Raw genomic sequence first — 22,407 nt, forward strand, 5'->3', positions numbered from 1 at the left:
GCTTTGTTTTCCTCAAGCTGCCACCAGTGGCGTAGCTGAGGCTGGATGTGCTCGGGGTGCCCCACGCTGCTCCCCCTTGCTCTGTCCCTTGGTGTCAGCCTCCTCTGTTACCGCTCTAGATTGAAAAACTGGAGCATGCTAGAGATAGGAATCTGTGGCTAGACAACAGCGTGTTTTGGGTTTTAACTTTGCCCTATCATGGCACTTTTGGCCTAATTAATCTCCCGAGAGGCAACTATGGTTGTTACCAGCTTCTCGAGGAGGATTTTGGGGGCTGTTACCTTTTGTGCTCTCGATAGAAGGCAAAACCCCGATTCCATGGGATGTTTTTTTCAGTTCACTAGTGAACGTAGCTATTTGCTTTATGCAGCCTAATTATCGCTGGGTTCCGGAAGGTAGGCTCTGGACAGCCATACTGCTAAAATAAACATGCTGCTGAAGGAAATCAGCTTGTGGTTAATTAGCAGCACAGAGGATGAATATGTATCAGTGTTCAGATGTTTGAATTGGAAGCTCTTTATATGACTTTATAGGCTTGGATGCACTGGCTTTTTTTTTAAACTGCTACAGAGCCACTGAAAATGTATTTTTAAAAGCTTCTTTGAAGGCAGCTTTCTGTATTAAGCTGATTGAACCGATGTCATTTCCCTCAAACTTGCTGCAAAACTCTCCTATAAAAGCATAATGTTAGGAAAACCGCAGCAAAATGAGAGAAGCAAAGGCATGTGCCCAAGGAATAATGCCATCAAAGGCGGAATAACGGCACCACTCCTGCACCACTCTTACACCACTGCCTGGAAGGGGCCCAGGCATTGCCCTGAGGCGATGTCTTAAAATCTCCCCTCCTTCCCAAAGCCCATTTGTGCAGCGCTGCCACTTTTCAGGAAGGGCGTCTTGAGGATTCCTGTGATCCTGACAAGAAGAAAACAGCCTTGTTGTAAAACAGCCTTGTAAAACAAAATGTTCCATCGAGAGTGAGTTAGCAGCACCATTGTGTGCTTTCTTTGAAATGTCCACCGACTTCAAGTAAGGCCCTTGTCATCCACCTCATCTGTGAGCTCCTTCGGTGTGGTTTCTTTCATAGCATCCTTGGCTTTTTTTTTTTTTTGTTTCCCAGGTGCATGCCCTCTTCAGATAGAGCTCCCAGCATGCTAAATGTGATCACTTCACATGCATGGAGTGAGCCCTGCCAGCAGTGCTGCTCTTGAGCAGCAATGCATATGGAAAGTCCTGGCGTTGTTACTGTGAAAGGAGCCTTATGTATAGAGTAACTCAGACTGTGGATGTGGGAAAGCGATCAAGTGTAAAAAATATACGTTGCTAAATTTGCCCACACGTGTTGTAAACATTCTGTGTAACATGTAAGTCAGAGGGGTTTGATGTTGCAACAAATACAGACTAGAGCAAAGTAATCTTAAAGAAGGAATGTAATAAACGCTTCGCCTCTGTTCATCTCTTCCCTCCTCAAAATATCAGGCAGGCCGGTTGTAGAGCGATGGGATGGAAGTGACCTAGTGCATCTCCTGCAGTCTGCCATGCTGAATTTTGAGCAAAGTACACTTCGGGATTTCACTAGTCAGGCTGAAGGCTGAATCCAGATGGATTTGGGAAGCTTGGGCTAGGATTGCTTAAATGGGCGTACAATCAAATTAAGTCCATTGAAGGTTGAGAATACGTGGCCTGCTGGTGGGATGGCTGAGCATCTCGTGTGTGGTGGCTGCACGTGGTGCTGGGCAGCACAAAGCCCAGTGAGTTCCCTGAATTGAGGCTGTTGGCTTTGCCCCAGAGAGAACGGGCCTTCTGGATGGAGGACAGGCAGGAGACCTACTGACCTGCTGGCTGAGGAGCCCTGTGGAGAGCACAGCAGGCTGCAGGGATGGTAACCCAGCATCACTGTGAGCAACCCAACCGGTCCTTTCCACGGGCTGCTGTGACTCCAGCAATTATTTATTTTTAAGGGAAAGGCATTTGAAGTTAACCTTTTCCATTCAGTGGAGTTTGGCTTCGATTTTTTTCAACTGTTCCAAAAAAGAAAATGAAATGTTGACTTTAAGCACCTCTGTTAAATACTCAGAAGCTGTGAAAGTGCGTACTTCGTGAGGGAAAGTTGTGTTTTTAATGCGGTAGTTTGCATTTATAGGAAAGATAAACCTAGTCTGAAGTAACATTTCTCTAAGCCTTTTTTGGTAGAATTTGATCGGTGGTTTAAGCAACTGTAACCGATTCCAGGAACACTTCAAAGCAGGCACTTCTCATTGGCCATTTGCAAAATCACCTTCTGAGACTGAGGCTCTGGAAATGCATTTATTCATAGAATATGTCTTGCATTAGTCCTCAGTTGGCCAATAAAATTATCTAAGGCATGTCTGAGGCAGCTACTAAAAAGTAACTTAAAAGGCATTACTGTTCTGGTGAAGATGATGCAATACACTTGTGCTATTATCACTCACAAAGTAAAATTAAATACATTCAAATGATTTTTTTTTTTTCTAAAGGAATGTGATTAATACAGAGCTTTAAAGAAAAGTCACTGTGAGTAAAGGCTTATCCTTCTCCATTTACTGTGCAAGAAAGCTTAGGTGAAAGGAGATTGCCTTTACCCGCCCCATCGCTTACCCCAGGTTTGCAGGCAGTGGGGAGGAAGTGACACACGATATTCCATGTTGGTTTTCCTCATCTCGCAGACAAGGCCTACGATTGTCAAGTCTTTACAGCAGGAAGCAAAATGCTAAATATGTTGGCCTTTATTCAGATAGGAGAGCAGAGTGGGGCTGAATACTGTCTTTAAATAAGCATACGTAGTTGTTGCTGTGAGGTGTGTTAGTGTTGCCTACTAGAATTGAAATAATAGGTGCTCGCAAAATAAAATATTTTGGGTCTTTTTTTTTTTTTAACACTTCATTATCTAAGATAACAGCAGTGTTTTAAGATTTCAAAGCCTCTTACATCCTACCTGAGCAAACCATTTAAGTGCTTCCTCAACCCAACCCCTTCCTGCAGAGCCCTCTGAGTGCAGGCTTCGATTTAAGCGCAGAGTTAAACTGCTGGAGCTGATGCACAACCTCTAGCAAATGCATAAACGTGACACGGGCAGGGTGTTTCTGGAGTGCCAACGTGGGTAACAGGGCTCGTTTGCTGGGGACCACGCTGGGAGCTCTCCGAGCCCATCAGCAGGTGAGAATGGCAGCGATGCCGACGGAAGCAGGTGGCTGCGCTGCTCCGTGCCTGCTCGTGACAAACGGCACGCCGTCATCTTCCAAATCTCTGGCTTAACAGCCCTCTGGAGAACGCGTAGTGGCTGTCAGAAAACAATTAGGAAGCCATTACGAGGGAATGCTTTTGCCAGTCCAGCACCTGACGCCACCACCGGATGCACCTTAGCTGACGAGTCAGGACCGCGCTGGCCTCAGCCGCGGTCGTGCGAGGATTCCCCGGGTGCTGGTGCAGCGCCTGGCCCTCCTCCGGCCCTCGCCTCGTCTTCTTTCTGACGGTCTTTGCCATCGGAAGCATTCGGCCCAGGAAAATCCTTTACGCACGGTCCCCGCAGCGCTGTTTTTTTTTGCTGTGTGAGCCAGAACTCGGTGTGTCGCTCACGGGTAAGGTGCTGTGTGTGGTGCCGCGGGGTCCCGGTGCTGGTCCCACCGCAGCCCTCCCGCTCCTCCCACGCGTGGGGAGCTGCGGAGGTTTTGTGTGAGCGGCTGTGCGGTGTGCAGGCATACCGAGCAGCCCTCAGCGGCTTCTGGGGGCAAGCCATTTGGAGGTTTGTTTTTGTCTTCTCTGCGCCCTGCAGCCAAGGACGAAGCAGGGTCTTAGTGCCTCTCGTAGCTGTCTGCGCTGCCTTTTTTATTGCACCAAAGCTACTGAGCAGTAGCTGGCTGAGCAGCCGGAGCTTTTACAGCAGTGAAATTCTGCTATGTGGGAGGACGCGGCCCTTGTCGAAGTTTCAAAACCAGAGACAACCTTATCTTCCTTAAAAATAGGAGTAATAGTGGAAAACAGATTAGAAAAATCCCTAAAGGAGCCATGATAATTTATCAAGGGTCATCTGTAAAAGAAAACAGAAAGGGTTGGTGCGCTTTGCTTTGCTGATACACACATTTCCCCACAGCCTCCTCTTCCTGATAACGTATATTTTTAGTTTTGTGTGCATCTCTTCCACTCCCATTTCTTCCCCTGCATTTAAATAGAAAACGCTTTCCAGATTTGCCCACCTGGATTTTAGCACACGTGTTTTGAAAGTAAAATCTGATTAACTGCGGGATGAAGAATGTGGGGGTGATGCTTTTAATTTCTTTTCCCTGTGAAGCCCTTTGACGCTTCTGGCATAGAGCAACTGCTCCTGCGATAGCTGCTCCGTCCTGTTGGTCCCTTTCATTTACCTGTTGCATCCTGTTGTAAATGGAAATCCTGTTCCCTTTGGATCCGGGACTTTTTCTTTTATACTAGTTGTGTATTAGCCACGATATTGGATTGGGGTTTAGTGGGCAGTGCCATAAAGCAATTAGTATCCTCAAAAGTGAGTGATGTAGAGGGCTGGACTGGAATTTACTGAATACATCCCATGTGCAAATGAGCGGCTCTGCTCATTCCCTTCCTGAAAGGTAAGTGACCTGTCAGGTTTTGGGAACCTGTTTTTGTTTGTCTTTCTGAATATCCTTTACGGCTTAGAACTTTCCTTTACGTAGCTCTGGGCAGGCCGTAGGTCCTGAGAAAAGCCTGGCTTGTCTGAATGCTTGCAGGTGTTTCTGTTTTTTTGTTTTAGTGACTGTTACACATAACTGCACTGAATAAAATCAAGTCTGACATCCATTCTCGTGGTGTGGAAGCTCTGCAAAGTGTTCCCAGTGTGCTTACATGTTCCCACAAGAGGGGACCTAACACACGTACTTTATATAAAAGCGCCTGGACCAACAGGGGTGATTTTGGTAAGATAAAAAGCCTAAAAGGTATCTGAAGGTTTTGAGGATTTGCGTCTAATTCACCCAAATCTTGGCAAACCGCATCTTGAAGAAGAAATGGATCTTCTTTCTTCGGGTGCCCACGGTGCTGCGATTTTTTTCTTCCTTTACCATTCATTCTCTTGGTTCTGCTAAACAAGTGTTTTCCCTTTAAAGCTCAAGTTTCGCAGGTGGGAAGAGGGAGTGCAGGAGGTGATGATGCCTTCTGGCCCTTTTCGCTGGTTACTGCTCCAGAGAGAAAGGAGCCAGCGAGGGAAAGGAGCTGCCGAGGGCCCTGTGCTTGCAGGGAGGAGCAGGGCTGCCTTCGGAGGACCTGAAAACCTGCGCCGCTGGCAGGGACCCACGCTGCAGTGAGTCAGCACATCTCGAGGCCGGGCTTCCTGCTGCGGCAGGCCGCGGTGCTCCTGCAGGTGCCGTATCAGAAAATGGACGGTAACACCGCTTCTTCCTTCCACACCTCCTCCCCGGGCCCCTGCTGCCCGTGCCGGAGGCGGAGGCGGCCCAGCCGTGCTCCCCCCAGGTTCGTGGCTCTCCCCGGACAGCACGAGGTATCTGGAGCAGAGCCGCTCTGGGGCGAAGGCTGCAGTTTATACAAACTGCTGCCCTACTTTTGGTATGGGTGGCCTGATTTGTACAACGGTGCCAATGCGCATCGTGGTGTTTACAGAGCAAAGACAGGATGTGCGCCGGCCTGTCTCAGTGCATTATCTGCTCGTGTTATATTTTTAGGCTCTTGCTTCCATGACAAAATATTCGGTGACAGTACATCTGCCTACAAGCCTTTGAAGGTCTCGTTTTGCCTCGTGTTAGAGTTCCCGATGTCTGGGATTCAGCAGCACCGCTACGGCCTGCGGGCCATCTCCATCATGTTTCTAGAAACAAACTTCTGTGTTGCTTTCAGCAAAGCCACGGGTCCCGCCTTAAAAAGGTTGAGTTTGTGGCAAGCTGACTGCTGATGGGTTCTTCATGCCAAACAAATTGTGGTGAGCGCTCTGAAACCAATAGGATGTGTGTGTGGTGCTGTTAATTAGAATAAGCACAACAGGCTGTGGGGCAGCGGCTCGCAGGGGCTGCCCCAAAAAAGCCTGTCTTGCAAGTGAGCCTATAAGTAGCAGGGGGAAATCTACCCCGTGATCCTTCAGCAGAGCAGAACAAAGGTTGGTGCAGGTCTCGGGGCTGAAATGCAAGAAAGTCGTGCTCGGAGGAGGAGGAGGAGGAGGAGGAGGAGGACAGATGCTTCTGGTGCGAAGAGCTGGGCCAGAACTGTGGAACTTTCCACCAGCAGAGAGAGAGCTAATTCCCCCAGCTCAGCGATTCAAAGCCTGAATGCGAAACTCATCTTTTCCTTGAGTAGTTTTTTTTTTTTTTTTTTTTCACGAGCACACAATGGATAAAATAAAATCTTAAGAACTAATCCAGCTAAGCTTTTTCTTGCCGGCTGAGAAGAAAGAGAGACAGAAAGAACAATAAACACTTTGCTTCTCTTTTGCAATATCTGGTCAGTGGTCAGATACAAGAGGTAAAGAGGTCGTGTAAACACAGATAATTTGGAGCGGGATACGCTGCGAGGTCTGGGTGGGAGATAGAGATTTTGGCGGCGACAGAACCAGGACAAAGCCTTGTGGGCATGATGGCTTAGACTGAAGGAAGACAAATCCTCTCCTTCGGTCTCATCTATAAATCAATTACCATTTGTTCCTTATTAATAATTTAGCTGCCAAGAATGTGCTTGTTGCTTTAGAAGGGGGAAAAAACACAGACTGTCCCTGCACTGAATAGCTGGCAGTCTAACCGATGGAAGACAGCACCCAGGGGAATATCTGGAGAAAACTGTAGCCATGGGCTGTATTAATTACTTTAATATTTTTGCACCATCCCCTCCCTGTAAAACTTTTTCTCTGCTTGCATCATGGTGGTGGCGTGTGGCACGCTCCATTTATCTGGCCTTTCCAACAACATGAGTCAGTAAGGGATCATCCTTCCATCCCATCAGGGCTGGCAGCCTTTTCCGTGCCCCAGAGAAATGCTGGAAGGAGGGAGAAAAGGGGGTGAGGTGGGCAGGGAAGGAGCAGCAAAGGGGAAACTCGTGGTGGATGTCCAGAGGGTGCCAGGAGTTTGGGGTGGGGAGGGAGCTGCCGCTGCGATGAGCTCTCAGATGTGGGCTATAAAGAGTGCTGGAGTGCCTTGAGGACAGGGCTCTGGGCTGTTTGAACTTAATACTCTGTAGAAGATACCAGACAGATTAGGAGAGGAGCGTGATTGATGGGCCAGAATGATAATTTTAGCAGCTGTGTTTTTTGAGGGGTTGAAGGAACAAGATGTCAAAGTGTTGTGCCAGCGAGGAGGAAGAGACTGGATGGGATGACATAAGGACAGGCAACTTGTTTTGGTTGCAGAGAGGAAAAAGAAGGGGTAGGGTTCTTTTTTTCTGCTTCTTTTTTTTTTTTTTTTGTGTTTGTGTATGCAGGAAAACGTAGCAGGGCACAAATAGTGAGCTAAGCAGACAGCAGCTGGGGAGGCAGCTAGGTAGAGGCAGGGTGGAGCAGTGGCTGCCGAAGGTGGGTAGGTTCCTGGGGTTAGGTTTAACATCTCAGCACAGTCTGTAACCAGGTCAAACGTCGTGATCTCTTCTGTGCTAGGCTTTACAGTAATTTGTTTTGCTTTGTTTTATGACACTTAGACCTTAAAAGGCCACCTGTGTGGTTTTCCTGATAATGAGGAGAGGAATTATTTCACCATCACATTTTACAAACCTGTCCCCAAGACAGAATCCTGGTGTGGCAGAGCCCTCAAGAGATAAAAGGATTTGCTTCTTCTCATCAGGCTACCAATCTTAGATGTTCCTCAATAGGAATTTTTGCATGTTTTTTAATCTTACGATCCCAAAGCCTGTTGCAGAGTTGAAGAAGGATTCTTGCTGCATCAGAAATGGGAGGACGGCGAGAGGTGGCGGGGCTGTGCGCCTCAGCGTCACGCAGCAGGTCGGTGCCAGGACACAGCTTCTGAGCGCTGTGTTGGGATCCGTCGCGGTCCCCCAGCACGCTGTGCACTGCTCCTTTCCCTGGGAGCAGCTAGGAGAGATTTCAGGCAATTTGTCCGCATGAACAACGTTGTCCACAGAGGTGGAGGTTGGGGAATGGATAAGGCAAGTGGAGAGGAGCTGGGCTTGCTGGTGTTTAATGTCTCGTTGAGAGGGGGAGTCGGATCCTGTTCCATACAAAGCAGACAGTTGGTGCAGACTCTTAGTAAATAGACTTAGTGCTGTGAGGAGGAGGAGGTGTGCTTGGTCACTGCCTGTGTGTATTTTAGAGCAATCAAATTTGTTTCACGGAGTTGTTTTTTGAGGACGGAGTGGGTGTGTGGACCAAAGGCTTAGTCACGAGGCGAGGGGAAAGAAAACTATCTTGACTTGTGAAATCAAATATTTGTGACTACACAATTGTTTCCCTATCTTCCTATAGCTTCTGTCCGTAGCCACTTGCTGTAGGAGCAAGCTGTGCCGTTGGGTCTGTGTGTGTGTCGTATCCCTCTTTGTACCGCCCAGGTGCCGGGAGAGGATGGCCCGCTCCCCTGCAGCCTTGCTCACGTGCTCTCCCTCACACCCGCTCATGCCTCGGACAGCCCAGTAAGTATTTAGGGAAGGTGTAGGTAGTGAGACATCTCCCAATCAACAAGACCTGGAGGGTGCTTAAAAAGGTGTGGATGATTCACTGGAAGCCCTCTGTTCTCTGAGTCACTGCTGACCCGGGGACCTAGCACAAGTGCATTATGCTGCTGGAGAGGAGACATAAAAAGAAGGCCATAATTGCCTGTTACCTCTACGTGTCTCATCGTGTTGTTTTAGAGAAGCTGGGTGGTGTTCCTGGGTCTCCTGTCTGCATTTCGTCTTGGGTAGTTATTGTGGTTTGCTTCTCAAGTTGCCCTCGAGCTTTGATTTGGAGCGAGCGGTGGTCTTCGCCCTGACCACGAAAGTGCTGCGCGCCGTGGTGTGAGCTGCTAAGCAGCCTTTTAGTGCTGCTCTCTTCTTGGCTCTACCACAGCGATGGACGGACCAATTTGTGCGCTTGCATGGTTTTGAACACACTTTAGGATTTGAAGAACCAAAAATTGGTTTGTCTTCTGTGGATTCGCCTTTCAGGTCACAGCGGAGGCCTGGAGGCATCCCTCCGGTGGCCTAGCGAGCCTCCGGTCTTTGTCCAGCACTGTAGCTCAGGCCAGTGCTCACAGAGGTTGCCAGATGGCGAGGTGAGATGCAGGAAGAGAGGTCTGTGTGGTTATGGGATGGAGGGAAGGCGAGGACAGTTTCCTCACCCCTTTTCCAGGTGCCAAAACCACACGTGGCAGTCCCGCCAGACTCCCGTGTGGCTGGCGTTAAAGGCACCAACCAAGAGGGGACAAAAGGAAAATGAGGTAAAAAAAAAAAAAGCCTTGTTTCTGGAACGCCGCTGATGGTTTTCCAAAATTTGGCTGATAATGGCCGGCAGTTTCACCATCACCCTGGACCAGCCGGTAGAGATGCCAGGCGCTCGTCCCCCCTGCATGGCCGTGCCCTACCAGCGTTGGAGTGAGCAAAGTTGGCATGGAAATCAAAAGCAGCTCTAAAATGTACTCGGGCTTTTTCAAGTACAAACTAATATTTACCTGTGAGTCTACTTCCCTCCTTGTTCCTCTCTCCTTGGCAGGCTCTAGATCTGTTTCTGTTTTAAGCTTAATGCTTCAGCGTTGATCCAGTGGGGTTCCCAGGATGTGAACATTAAATTTTCTTTTTAGTTTGGAGAGAGAGGAGGGGGAGATGACAACAGGAAAGCTACTTGAAAACCTGTCTGTTACTTAAATGTGAGCTTGCATGCAGCCGATATTTTCAGCTGTTCTTTACAGACACCTCATGGAAAACTTCTGAAAAACATCCCATTTAGGAACCGTTCCGTCTCCCGTGGTGGTTGAATGGTGACTTGTTTTTGTGTTGTTTTTTTCTGGGCGTTCTTTAATCTCTTCTTGCCTCGAGTTTTTATTACTACTGACATTTACATAAAAATAAGATACTTGTTTATGTTGATTTGGCTGTTCTGGCCACTTGCTTTTTCCTGCTCCTTTTTATGTCATACCAGCTGGATTTCCATGCAAGCAACAGTAACGATAAAGCCTTTACAGGAAAGGTACTGTGCACGCACATGCTTCAGATCCTGTTTGGATGATAAGAATGACTTAGCGTGATACTGATACGTGCTTTATGGAGCTGTTATTCATGCCGGGTGCTGCGCTCCCACACATCCTGCATTAGTCAGAGTTAAGCACAGAAATTATACATCCTCGCTCCCAGCCCTATCACCGGTGCAGAGCTGGTGCAGCTTAGGGCAGGGGAGGGTGAAGGGTAGAGGGAAAACATCTGCGCCTAGTGCTGCTTTCCTTCAGGCAGTCAGCGAGTGCTGGAGCTGCTGGTGTCCCACCAGGAAAACGGTGTGTCCTGATGGGGTTTGGTGAGGGAATTCCTCGTGCCTTGCAGCATGGGGAAAGTGCTGAGGTTTTTTTTTTGTTTTTTTTTCCTTTTTCGCAGCTTTTTTTTTTTTTTTTTTTTTTAACTATAATCTGTAATTTAGGAACGTGGCGTTGGGCTTCCGTGAATAAGATGGTTATCGTGGCCGGAGGGGAGGGCTGAGGGAGCGACTCCTGTGGCTGCACAGCACCTCTGCTGTGCTCTTCAGCTGCGAGTGGCAGCCTGAAAAAAACCCTTTCAACTGATCTGTAGATTTACTAGAAGAAAGGAAGCTTTCAGGTGGGCCACGTACACAGCTTCCTTTTTTTGATGTTAAGTGCTTTTGGTGGGGGAAAAAAAAAATTCAGCTGAAGCCTTTTCCATCTCTCTGGTACAAACAACGCTCTTCTCTTATTGTATAGAAGCAGTCCCACAAAATAAAACAAACTAGCGAACCAAGAGCCTGTAACACCACCTCCTCTCCTGCCTGCCCTCCTCAGATGTGCTGTAAAAGCTGATTATGAGAGAGAGAAGTTTACAAAGTCGCTCCCCCCAAATACACATGAACCCTTGCAGAGCCCTGACTCTGCATTCACTCGTAATTACAGACATAAGAGGCGGTAAAATATTAACTTCTGCGGGCTTTTAATGAGGCGTTCCATCTTAAATCTGCAGCGCTCCCCTAAGACATCGCACTCTCGTAGGTTTACTTTGTAAGCTGGATTTCTCCTGCATTGCTGGTGAGTCATAATTAAGGAAGTCGGAGTTGTAAAATTAACACAGCCCTCTTCCACTACCCTTTTCACCTCTCTCACAGGGCGCCGCACACCTTCTGTTAACTCCTCGTGGAAACTCGCATCCTTGTTTTGGTAGCGGAGGTAGCTCTTTGTCATCGGGTCCGTGCGACCGGAGAGGAAAGTCTGTGAGAATGCTCTGTGTGACGAAACAAGAGGCCTGCACATGGGAAGTGATTCATCTGCAACTGATTCATTAACAGCTCGCGGGACGCCAGAGTGGGTCGGAGGCTGGGAAGGCTTGGAAAAGAGAGGTGGTTAATCGCTGGGGACAACGGCAGAGACTGAAGGCGAAATAACCCAGACTAAAGGTTTTTTTTTTTTTTTTTTCTTTCTGGTTTGTTTTGTTTGAAACAATCTGCGTTTCATTTCAAGCGACGAGCAGGCCCTCGTGGCAGAGCCGCCTGAGCACACGCAGCCCTGCTGTAGGATGGATCCCAAAGGATGGCCCCGAGGAGGGCTCGGGGTCCGGGAGGACGTCGGGCACGGGGGCGAGCGGCTGCGGGACCCCCGTCCCCGTGTCTCTGCGGGGCTGTCACTTAGCCCCAGTTGTGCAAAAAACCTGCTGGAGTAGCTGCTGGAGTGGCTCCAAAGCAGTGTAATATAGAGGCAGAATTAATGACTTTAAGATTTGACAGGCCCACGTAACTCAAGGATCCTATAGATCTGTGGGATGAGCACCTGAGCTGCTTCTGAAAATGGGAGGTGGGCACTCCGGAAGACTGCACCCTGGATCTTGTTATCCACGCGGGGGAGGTACAAACACAGACCTTGAAATAGCAGCTTTTCAAATTACAGGAAAAGCAGCAACGTTTTCACTATATAATAAAGAAAATAACAGCAATGAGCCTCAAGTAGCCTCAAACTATTCCAAACAAGATAATTGGAGGCTGTCGCACAGTATTTTTAGTTATATCTGCTATAAAGTAAACACGTTCTTTGCCCAGGACCACCAAAAATGTTTCCATAAGAAATGTTGGCTTTGTCCCAACCTGATAGAATGCACAAACATTTATCTGAGCAGTCAGTTCTGACTCCTGGTATTTATATGAAGTCTCTCTTGAAGGCACTGGCGATTGTATATGTTGTGAGGGAGTGTCGAAGGCCTTAAAACTGTCATTTTTCAGCACTCTTGATGATAATCATTCTTGCTTTTGTTAGCAGCCGGTATATTTGGGGCAGCAGTTCTCGGTGTGAGACTTCTGTCTAAACACTGTGCAGTGCCTTAATTTCTTTTCTCTTTGGGCAATTAAGAAGCACATTCATTCCATGGTTCCTTTGCTCTGGTTTTACTTAGGCTATATCCACAGCTGATGCTAATTTGCAAAGTGCTCCTGGCTTCAGTGAAGCTATGAAGATTTTTTTCCTTAAGAGCACCAAGAAGATGGATTCTGAAGCTAGATATTAAATGTAAAGCCGTGTGATTGCCGTGGAAGCTAACACAGTAACTGAGTTTTGCAGCAGCTTTTCTGTTTGGTTGTTTATTTGGTTGGTTGTTTTTTTTGGTGGTGGTGGGGTGTTACTAGATTGCTATCAGCTCCATGTGCTCCAGTTATTCAGTCTTTCTTGAAACACATTTGTTTTGAATACATTCTGCGTTATGGAAGGTAACCTGAATGGCTTTGGCATTTCCATCCATCCATTTTCTCCTCACGAAACTCCTCCCAACACAGAAACACACAGAGCTGTCAGTATGCCTGGAATCTCCTCGGAGAAGGGAAGCTGCTGGTTCGGTTGGATGAGAGAGTGTTGTTGCTTTTTGGATTTCACGTTTGGAGTTAGACGCAGGGTTCTGGGAAGCAGTGACGAGCTTGTATGATAAATGGGTTTCCAAAAAGGCACGCTCCTTGGGAGAGGCTGAGCTCCTTACTGTGTCTGTCTCCTCCACCCCCGGTCCCCTCAAGGCTCGAGCTCAAATAAATTTAGATGAGTCTGACAGATTCGGGCAAATAAAGTTTGCTGAAATAAACAAAAGGACCAGGACTGCTTAGAAAAAAAAATGGATTTAAATTTAGAGGGGTTATAGAAATCATGCAAAAAGTCAAGTTTGCTCCACAAAAGATAACTGTGGCAAGGGGCTTGGATGCGATACCTTCAGAAACACTTTGGCTCTCAGGTGCTGCTTGAGTCCCGTATTCTCTACCAATTTCTGTGCAAGGTGAACTAGTAGAAGTGCACTTCTACATTCTTCCTCGCAGCGTTTTGGCTGCGAGATTCCTGCCACTTGAATTCCCCGTTCATCGCCTTCCCTTTAAGCATCAGGAGTAGGAGCGTGTGTCTGAGAAATGCCATCCGCCTGGCAGATCCAAGTGTGATCAGACAGGTGTAAACGGCAGAAACATCGGGATGTGTATTGGGAACTTCAGAACTGGGTTCATGATTAAATAAGCCTTAATTAAGCAGTAGGATGGATTGTGGCCAGCCTAGGGCAGAGGGCGGTGAAGGGTCTCCAAATCTGCATTCTTCTGTGATACTGGTGATCAGGAAAAGGAGGAGGTGAAAGATGTAGGGCCATGTAATTACAAAATGGTTAAAGGTAGAAGAAAGGGCTTTGATAGCCAGTAGCCAATATCCTGTAGCTGTGGCGTAAGCAGAAGTGGTGTAAGCAACAGAGAGATTAGGAGAAAGTACAGAGGAAAAATAGATCATGATATTACGTGACAAAACAAGATCTACCCGTAGCTTTAAAGAAATCTAAATGAAACTAAGCTGTTATTTGCATGCCAGCATGGAGTAAAAGTGGACACGTCTCGGAGCAGAGAGCTGCGGAGTACAGGACAAGCAGGAGGCGGCTTTAAGGAGCAGCAATGGACAGTTTATGGTAAACCAATAAAACGTACTTATGTCTGAATCTGAAATTAGACTCTGAAAAATATGGTCTCAAGGCACCTGCTAAAGAGCTTAGCATTACTGGAATCTTAATAAATGACTCATGCTGTCATAATCTGATCCTGACATCAACTCTCCGTGCTGTATTTCTTCAGCTTTCAAGTGGGGGCTGGGGAAGTCTGCGAAGCCTTGGTAAAGACAGAGATGTAAATAGGCAGCAAGACGCACACGGGACGTATTGGTAATTTCTGTATTGTCAGCTACTTTGCAAGCCCGGAACAAATGAGCCTAGAGTAGAAGAATTATGCAGCCTCAGAAGGAATGGGATTTGCTCTCTACCTTTAAAATTTTTACCTGGTGCTGTAGGCTGGAGCAGGCTCTGCTCGGGACTCGATGGCCAGCAGATGCATGGAGCTGTGCCACCCACTGGCTGTGATCCTGTGCTTACCTGTAAGTACCCACGCAGCGGTGCGCCCAAAGGGTGCCGCAACCTTTGCACGGGTTCCCTGGGGTGCCCATTGCTTCACCCTGCGTGCCTTCTGCTCCACTGCCTCTGCTCCTGGGAGCAGCTCGGCGCCAAGGTCACAAGCATCTGAAGGCAGCTACCGTCCACAAGGGTAGAGATGTGGTTTGCTTCCAGATCCAAAGGAGTGGGAAGCGTGAGCAGCCCAAATGAGAGGCCAGCACAAAACAGCGGTGGTCTTTGGTAGCCTCGAGGGGGTAGCAAGTCCTTATTCCTGGTGGGGCTCTGATGCAACCTTCTGTTTTCTTTGGGAGAATCATTTAACTCCTTTGCTTTGGAGTAGTAAAAACTTATCCTTTCCACAGAGATGTGTTGCAGATTAATTAGAAGCTTGTTAATTCTTTTAATCTCCTATAAATTTACGTGCTAAGTAGAAGCATTACTAGTTTCCTCTATGGCAGTGTGATAACGTGCATTGCAAGCCTCAGCTGGGCACAGTTACTTCTATTTCTTGAGCTTGAATGACAGTATTGTTAAAACTGCACCAGAAATTGGAAAATTTAGTGATGCTGAGCAAATTGAGGGGAAAGAGATGGCAAGGGTTCAGCTTTTGAGTTACAAATGTGCTGCATGGGTCATTTTTTTATTCAGTGTTTTTCATTTGGCCAGTATTCAGGGAAAGTTGTGATTTTATCCAACTTTTCAGTGAAGCCCTGTGGATATTTCAGTGCTCTGCGCACAACAGCCAGGTTCTGCTACAAGAATAAGTGCTTGCTTGCCTGGTGGAGACCAGATGCGGGGCCAGTAAGGAACTACTTATCATGTTTTGTGCTCAAGAGAAAATCACAGCCTGTGGCCATAATTTCTGGTGCATTTTAGAGCATACTGGTAACTTATTTGTCATGGTTTTAAAAAACAGCTTCTGCTCGTGGTTTTTAATAAGAACCCCATGGAAATGTGTAACTGAGACTGTCTTCCCGGTTGTTTTTCTCTTCTCCTTAACCCCTTTTTGCACATACTGGTGTTACTGGATACTTGAGCACTGAGACATTTTGCTCTCTTGGAAGATTAATGACGGTGATGGAAAACTGATGGGTTTTGCAAGCAGGAGTGAATATGTGTGCGCAGAAGGGGAGGGAAAGCAGTGGAATGGACCTCTGATCTACCAGAGTACTTCTGAAGATTTCAGCCTTGACAGAAATAACCTCCAGTATCTTATTGCTTACATCACTTTGCATGATTTGTGCTACTGCATTCCCCTGCTTTTAACTTTACTTTTAAAGGAGAATGAGTACAAGGAAGAGTTTATTCCCTCTCTGGAGGGAAGATATCTGCAAAATGCCCAATGAGGAAAATAAGTATTGTGTTGGTTTTTTTTTTCTTTTCTGATTCAGGATCTTACAAATTAAATCAGGGTTTAAAAAAAGAAAAAAGAAAAGAAAAAAGGAACGCTGTAATCAGGCCTAGAAATCAAATTCCTGTTATGCAATGTAATGTTCTCCTATTTACTCCTCACTCTTTTTCAAACAGTTACAGAGGATTGTTTAAAAAAAAAATAATACTTCAGTGTTTTTGTCATTCTTTTTTCTTCCCTTCTCTGTTTTTGCTATTAAGAGTCACTGTTGCCCTTTGTTCTTTCAGCAGCAGTAGTCTGGACAGTTTGGGGTAGCAGTTCCACGTGTTAAACTTCCCTAGCAAATGTACCAGCATGTATGGATGGATCAATCCTAAAGGTGTTCAGCCTGAGGGGCTTCTTGGTTGCTTCTCATGGCTACTGCAACGTTGTCCTGACCATGCCTTGTGCTGTTGTGCAAGCAACTAAATTACCTGACTGCATTCCTGGAGCCTTGGTCTCTTTCCTTACTCATTATTTTTCATCTCTGGCTGTAACTGGCCTAGCTGTGGAGTAACCTCTCCCCTGGATGCTTCTTGGTGCTGTGTGAACACACTGTGTTGAGTGAGCAGCCAGGTCTGGTGGGAATGAGGTGACCTTTAAGGTCCCCGCCAACTCAAGCCATTCTATGATTCTCCGACATTGTAGCCCTCAAGCCTTTGGCTAACATGCTCCTGCACTCGCAGGCGGTGGATCACAATATTTTCTCACTCTTACCCTGCAAGCTCAGGATATGTGCTAGTTAAGAAGGTGGCAGTGAGAGTCTGCATCACCCACTGGGGTCTGAACATCGGGGCTGTGAAAAGAAAGAGTTCTTCCCAGCCTCTGCTATTTAATCCCACAGTGCAGCATGGAGACATGAATGTGTTCAGGTGCATTTGACTGGGAAGAGAGACACATACTGTCCCACCAAAATAAGTGGTGCCGCTTTAGACAACCCTTCAGCACTGAATTTTTGGGCAGAGAAGCTTTGTTATTTTTAGAAGAAATCCTGTTAGGTAGCATGGAATAATAAATATATCAAGCCAATTGTACATGGAGATCTGTTCAACACAGGCTGGTTAAAAGAAAGGTAAGAGGAAGGAACAGTTCTGTAACCTGATAGAAATTTTGGCAATTAGATTCTGTAAATGTTAATGAAGCCTGGATGTGCCGAGCTGTCAGGTGGTTTTGGGAATACTCCGATTCAGGATCAGACTGTGCTTCAGAACGTGACTGTGACAGGTTCAAGGCTGCGTGTTGTATGGAGATTTTTATTATCTGATTGTTCTGCATGTGGATGTGAGAGACGGACACGTGTGTGGGTCGTCCCTGAGGGCTGCGGGCTTGAGAAGCAGTCAAATGCATCCTGAGCTTTGGTGCACGTTAACAAAAGCATACACGAGCTCATCTCACACGGGCTTTGGGCATACATCAGGTTCCTCCAGGAACTGCTGCAGCCAGGGAAGGCCTTGGGCAGGAGGAAGGCCTCACACTCGGCAGTGTCAGACCCATTCCTAGCTCTGCTTTCCCTGAGACTGCAGCCTAAATCATTTCTAAGTGGGATGACTCAGGTGCTCGAGCCAGTTCTTGTGCTCCTGTCAAGGGTTTGCACCCAGGAATGAGCATTCGGCTAGCTAATAAAGACGTGACAATTGATTGTGGTAATTAGAGTGCTGTCTAATTACCTCGGGCAAAAAGCTGCCTTTAGTAGAGCAGTGTTTGCCTATCTAATCTTGTGTCCCATCTCAGCCACAAAATCGTTTGGAAAAAATACTTCTCGAGGGTTGAGGCAGGACAACAGAAGGAGATAAAGCTGCCCTGTCGCTCAGCCATGTCCTTCCCAAGAAGATGTTGTTTTGTCCCAAGTCTCTTAACAGAGAGCCTGAGGAGAGGTTTCACAATCATAAGAATGTAATTAGCCTCCAGGGCTTTGGGGGAATGTCATTTCTTTTACCTTATCTTCCTATTGGGGGGAGAGGGGAGAAGGGGGAGGTTGTTGTGTTTGAAAATAAAACATATGGCTCTGTCATTTTAAAAGTCCTTTTAGATAAGATCGTGAAGAAGTCCATTTCTTCTGCCTTACGGACAGCATTCACACTGTGAGCAGTGGCAGACAGCAAGCCCAACATGTTCTCCGCAGCGTGCAGTCTCTGCTGACGGCAGTGAGTAGCTGTGATACCAACAATGGAGAGCTATTTTAGGCTGGTTTTGGTTAGATAGCCACTGTGGAGCTATTCAGGATTTGGGGGCTGCACAGACAACAGTGGCTTGGTGTCTCTAGCTCCTGTCTCCTGCGAGATCTTTGTCATCAGAACTGCTCCGTTAACCTGGCTGGGCAGCAAGGGCCCAGTACTGCATCCTGGGGCAAAACGCTGCAAGTTCAGTCCCTGTAGCAGCCATGATGTCTAGGTTTGCCATATTGCTGCATGTCTCCCTCCTGGCATGTTTGTTTTAGGTACAACTTGCATCCCAGCAGCATGGTGAGTTCAGAGGACCCATGAAGAAGCATCGAGGCATGATGCCATCTTCATGGGGTTTTGGTAACTGCTTGGAAAGTGCGTGGAGATGTCCGTGTGTTCTTGCATGGCTTCCAGAGAGTGAGTCAGGCGTGTAGATGTACTGGCTCGTCTCCTGTAAGACCTGATAGCTTTTGCCGAGAACCCTGGAGCAATGGGAAGAAGTATGCTTTGCCTCCTAGCTGGCTGGGAAGTTTGCTGTAGGTGGGAAGAGATTCTTCTCTCCTGGGAAATGCAGGGAGCGAGACATCCTTGCCGGTAATCTCAGTAAGTCATGCACTCTCTGTTAGGCCCTCCCTGTGCTTCTGGGATGTCCATCTGTAATGTGCTGCCGACGGTGACTGGCAACAGTAAGAAACCTTGCCAGGGTCATGCCTCCTGTGGGACACTTGGAATAATCTCTCCAAGTCTTCTCTTTTCTCTTTTACCCTCTCTAAGAGGCAAGGTGTCCTTCCAAGTGGGCAAAGATGGTTGAAAGAGGTACAGAAAAAAGTCTTGGTTTGGTTCTTGCTACAGCTTTCTGGCCTAATCTCTTTTTCTTTAAATTTAGAGAAGATTTTCACTCTTTCAATGTGTGTGTGTGTGTATATTTTATAATATATATATTGAATTTTTTTCACTTCAGCAGGAATAAGGCTTGCGTAGGTCAAGTGTTGCCCTCCCTGAAATCAATACCAGGATCCCTACTTCCACACAAGATCAGTTCTAGACATTGCTGCCGTCCTTTTGAGTCTCACCTGGAAAGCTTGTTTTCTGCTTTATCCTTCTCAGAAGGAGCTTGGAAAATAAACCAGATCCTCAGCTGGTTGGTTGCCCTGCCACAGAGCAGTCTGGAGAGTGGCATCCACCAGAGCTCTGGTTTCACGTGTAAAGAATGCATGGGCCATACATAACAGAGGCACAAAATAAATAAATTCATGTGTGTTATAAATAGTAGCTATGGACGTTGTGCATGTTTCAGCACTGTGATATACTTGGAGGTCTTAGATGTTTTGAAACCTGTACCCCCAGGTCCCTCGGTGATGGTGTAGACTCCTTGTATCTGATACATGTCCAGCTGTGTGATGTGCTTGCCTGTCCCCCTACACCAGGTGTAGCTTGACTCAGGTGTGCTTTGCCTTCCCCGTTGCTGTAGCAGTGTGTACAAGAGGTGTGCATGTTACCAGGCTCTGCCAGAGAAGCTTTTGGGAAACATCTCCTAGGGCAGCCAAGACTAGCGCAACCACTGTTTGAATAATTATTTGTGTGTTTTGGTTTGGGTTTGTTTTGCTTTTCTAGATTGGCAGCCAACACAAAGAACCAAGGGAAATAATTCCGAGAAAAATTTAAATTTTCTTTTTTTTCTTTCCTTGACCAAAAAAAAAATCATTTCACCAAAACCCTGAAGTGTTTTGTTTCAATCGTTAAGGAAAGCAAGGGAAGTGAAGGGTTAGACTTCAAAGAAGCTGCCTGGGGGCAATTCAGTGGCTTAGGGAGTGGAGCCCTCATTCAGGATGGAGGAGACCCTGCTCCAACTCTTTCCTCTCCTGGGGAGGATTTGAAGACGCTTGTCTTGCTTCCCAGGAAGGCCTGTTAGGAACAGGCTATTCTGGGATGAGGACAGGATTAGGTGAAAAATGAGTTGGAGGAGGCACGGGCTAAATGTAAAAACAAAAGCAAGCAATGCTGAAAAAAACTTTATTTTGCTTTCAAGCTGCAATTTGGAAAACGAAAGTGGAAGCCTTGCTTGTTTGTAATGCTCGTGAGCACCATTTAAAGAAAAGGTACTTAGATGATTTGTGGATAATTGTGTCACAATTGAAATTCCTGTCTCTCTGTATTCTAAAAGTCTGGTTTCATGAGCACCTATTTTAAGACTTGAACCCTTTAAATGCACAGCACAAAGTGTTGAGATCTGTGCAAACAGCCTCTTTGCTAGGACACGCACAAAGGCTTCAGGAGTACCACTGAATTGGTGTATTCTGACTTAGGGTAGTTTTTTTCAGTGCCACTTTTCAGAAAGTTTATAACTCTGGAGCGAGACTGTTACACAAAATAGATGTTTTTGCCATTTTCAGAGAGACGCTCCCTGGCTTTAAGGCCAGGAGCAGAAAGCCTCCGTGCAGCCTTGGCCGGTTTTGAGGCCTAGCGCCTTTGGGGACAGTGTCAGGACACGGAGTTGGCTGGGCAGCCCCCAGTCTTCACGTTCGTCTCCCTGGCATAGGGTTTGCTGGGGTGTATGTGGTCAGTGTGAGGTTTATTAATGCCGGCCTACATCGCCATCAACTTTCTGTTCTGCCTGCAGATCGTTAGATGGCCGGCTGCAGGTATCTCACCGGAAAGGCCTTCCGCATGTGATCTACTGCCGGCTGTGGCGGTGGCCAGACCTTCATAGCCACCATGAGCTGCGGGCCATGGAGATGTGCGAGTATGCCTTTAACATGAAGAAGGATGAAGTCTGCGTGAATCCTTACCATTACCAAAGAGTGGAAACCCCAGGTACTGCTGCCCCTGTGTGTGGAAACCTCAGCTTCTCGGTAGCAGCATAAGGGATTTATAAGTGCATTTCTAAATTGAATAAAGCAGCAGGCGTAGGTTTTTAAAACCTAAGTGTATCTATTATTGATGATAATCTCTTACTGTATGCAGCAGAATAATTTATGAATCTGCACTCGGGGGGAAAATATCATTTAAAATCAATAAAAACCAAGTCGAGCAGGTTGTGTAGTTGCCAGCTTCCTAATGTGTCGTTGTGTGCCCAAAACCAGCTCACACATAGGAGGTACAGGTACAAACTACGGCAGTGTTGTGCATCACTAGCCATTGGTATTGTTGGTTTTAAATTAAGGATAAAACCTTAGTGTTAAGTTGAAGTAGATCTAAGAATAGCTCCCAACACATCTGAACTTCCTGTTCTGAAATCTCCTCCTGCCTCTGAAAGAGACTTTCATCTGGAACTGCAGATAGTTTTGCTGCATGTCAGTACAAATCTGCAGAACCAGTCTGGATGTTTATGCTAATCCTACCTTGCTGTTTCATTTTACATGAAATTTCTTCATTTTGAATCATGTGATATAACTTCCTTCAAATGGTTTTTCAAGAAGACCTGTTTCTTTGCCTTGCAAGGGGCAGACAGACTAGGTGTGTTCAGCTAAGCACATATCCCATCCCCAGCTGAGATATGTTAAGAATAGCATCTTTAACTGCTGCTGTTATTTCAGAAGCAAGTATCAAATTGTGTCCCTTAATTAGCGACTTCAGTGTTGCATGTGTTTAAGGGTGTTACTCCAAACTGGTTTCTCTTCATTTTCTAGGGTTTCAGTCATTTTATTTTAAAGCTGCTAATGTTCTCTCTATTTTTTTCCTTTCCATTTGTACAGTGTTACCTCCAGTGCTGGTGCCTCGGCACACGGAGATCCCAGCTGAGTTCCCGCCATTAGACGATTACAGTCACTCTATTCCAGAGAACACTAACTTCCCAGCAGGTATCGAGCCACAGAGCAACTACATTCCAGGTACCGTATATCTTCCATCCAGCGAGCGGAGGGAAAAGGGTCATATTGCACAGTGAATCGTGTCTATGTATGCTAAGCTGGATGAGTAGAAAGTCTTTGTTTCTATCATTGCTGTGAAGCTAAGAAGCGGGAACCTGTATGAAAGCAGATGAAAGCTGTAAATGTAGACACACGGGAGTGCTGTTTATAGTTCTGTTTTCTTTAAACTCACCTCTTTCCTTTGGTAGTACGCAGTCAGTTTATTGTGGAATCTAAAGCTGAATGTTCCCTTAACACGTTTAGATTTGAATGAAATTCAGCCATTCTAATTTGAGTAAAACTCAGTAAATTTCTGATGGAATTGAGCTCTTCTATTTATGCATCTTTTTTTACAAGCAATTTACACCTTATTTGCATGGGCAAACTATGCAGCTGCACACCAGGAAAGGAAAAATATCTGGACAGAGAACTGTCGACACGGCTTAAAGTTTTATGGGACTGAAAATCCTGATTTTGTTTTTTCCAT

The 22,407-nt window shown here is 46.5% G+C and overlaps 1 protein-coding gene across 6 annotated transcripts in view; it reads left to right on the forward strand.

The window, feature by feature from the left end:
* SMAD3 (SMAD family member 3) overlaps positions 1 to 22,407 on the forward strand; it is a 75,390-nt gene that overhangs the window by 32,935 nt on the left and 20,048 nt on the right. For 3 of the 6 annotated variants that reach the window (XM_040570433.1, XM_040570432.1, XM_040570437.1), the window contains exons 2-3: positions 20,693 to 20,886; positions 21,768 to 21,902. In XM_040570433.1, the coding sequence (XP_040426367.1) occupies positions 20,693 to 20,886; positions 21,768 to 21,902 (329 nt within the window). Of the gene's footprint in view, positions 1 to 11,368; positions 11,537 to 14,484; positions 14,505 to 18,036; positions 18,055 to 20,692; positions 20,887 to 21,767; positions 21,903 to 22,407 lie in introns of those variants that run through there. The other 3 variants (XM_040570434.1, XM_040570435.1, XM_040570436.1) reach the window with 3 other exon arrangements.

Source organism: Cygnus olor, chromosome 11 (assembly GCF_009769625.2).
Source record: "Cygnus olor isolate bCygOlo1 chromosome 11, bCygOlo1.pri.v2, whole genome shotgun sequence".
Lineage (NCBI taxonomy): Eukaryota > Metazoa > Chordata > Aves > Anseriformes > Anatidae > Cygnus > Cygnus olor.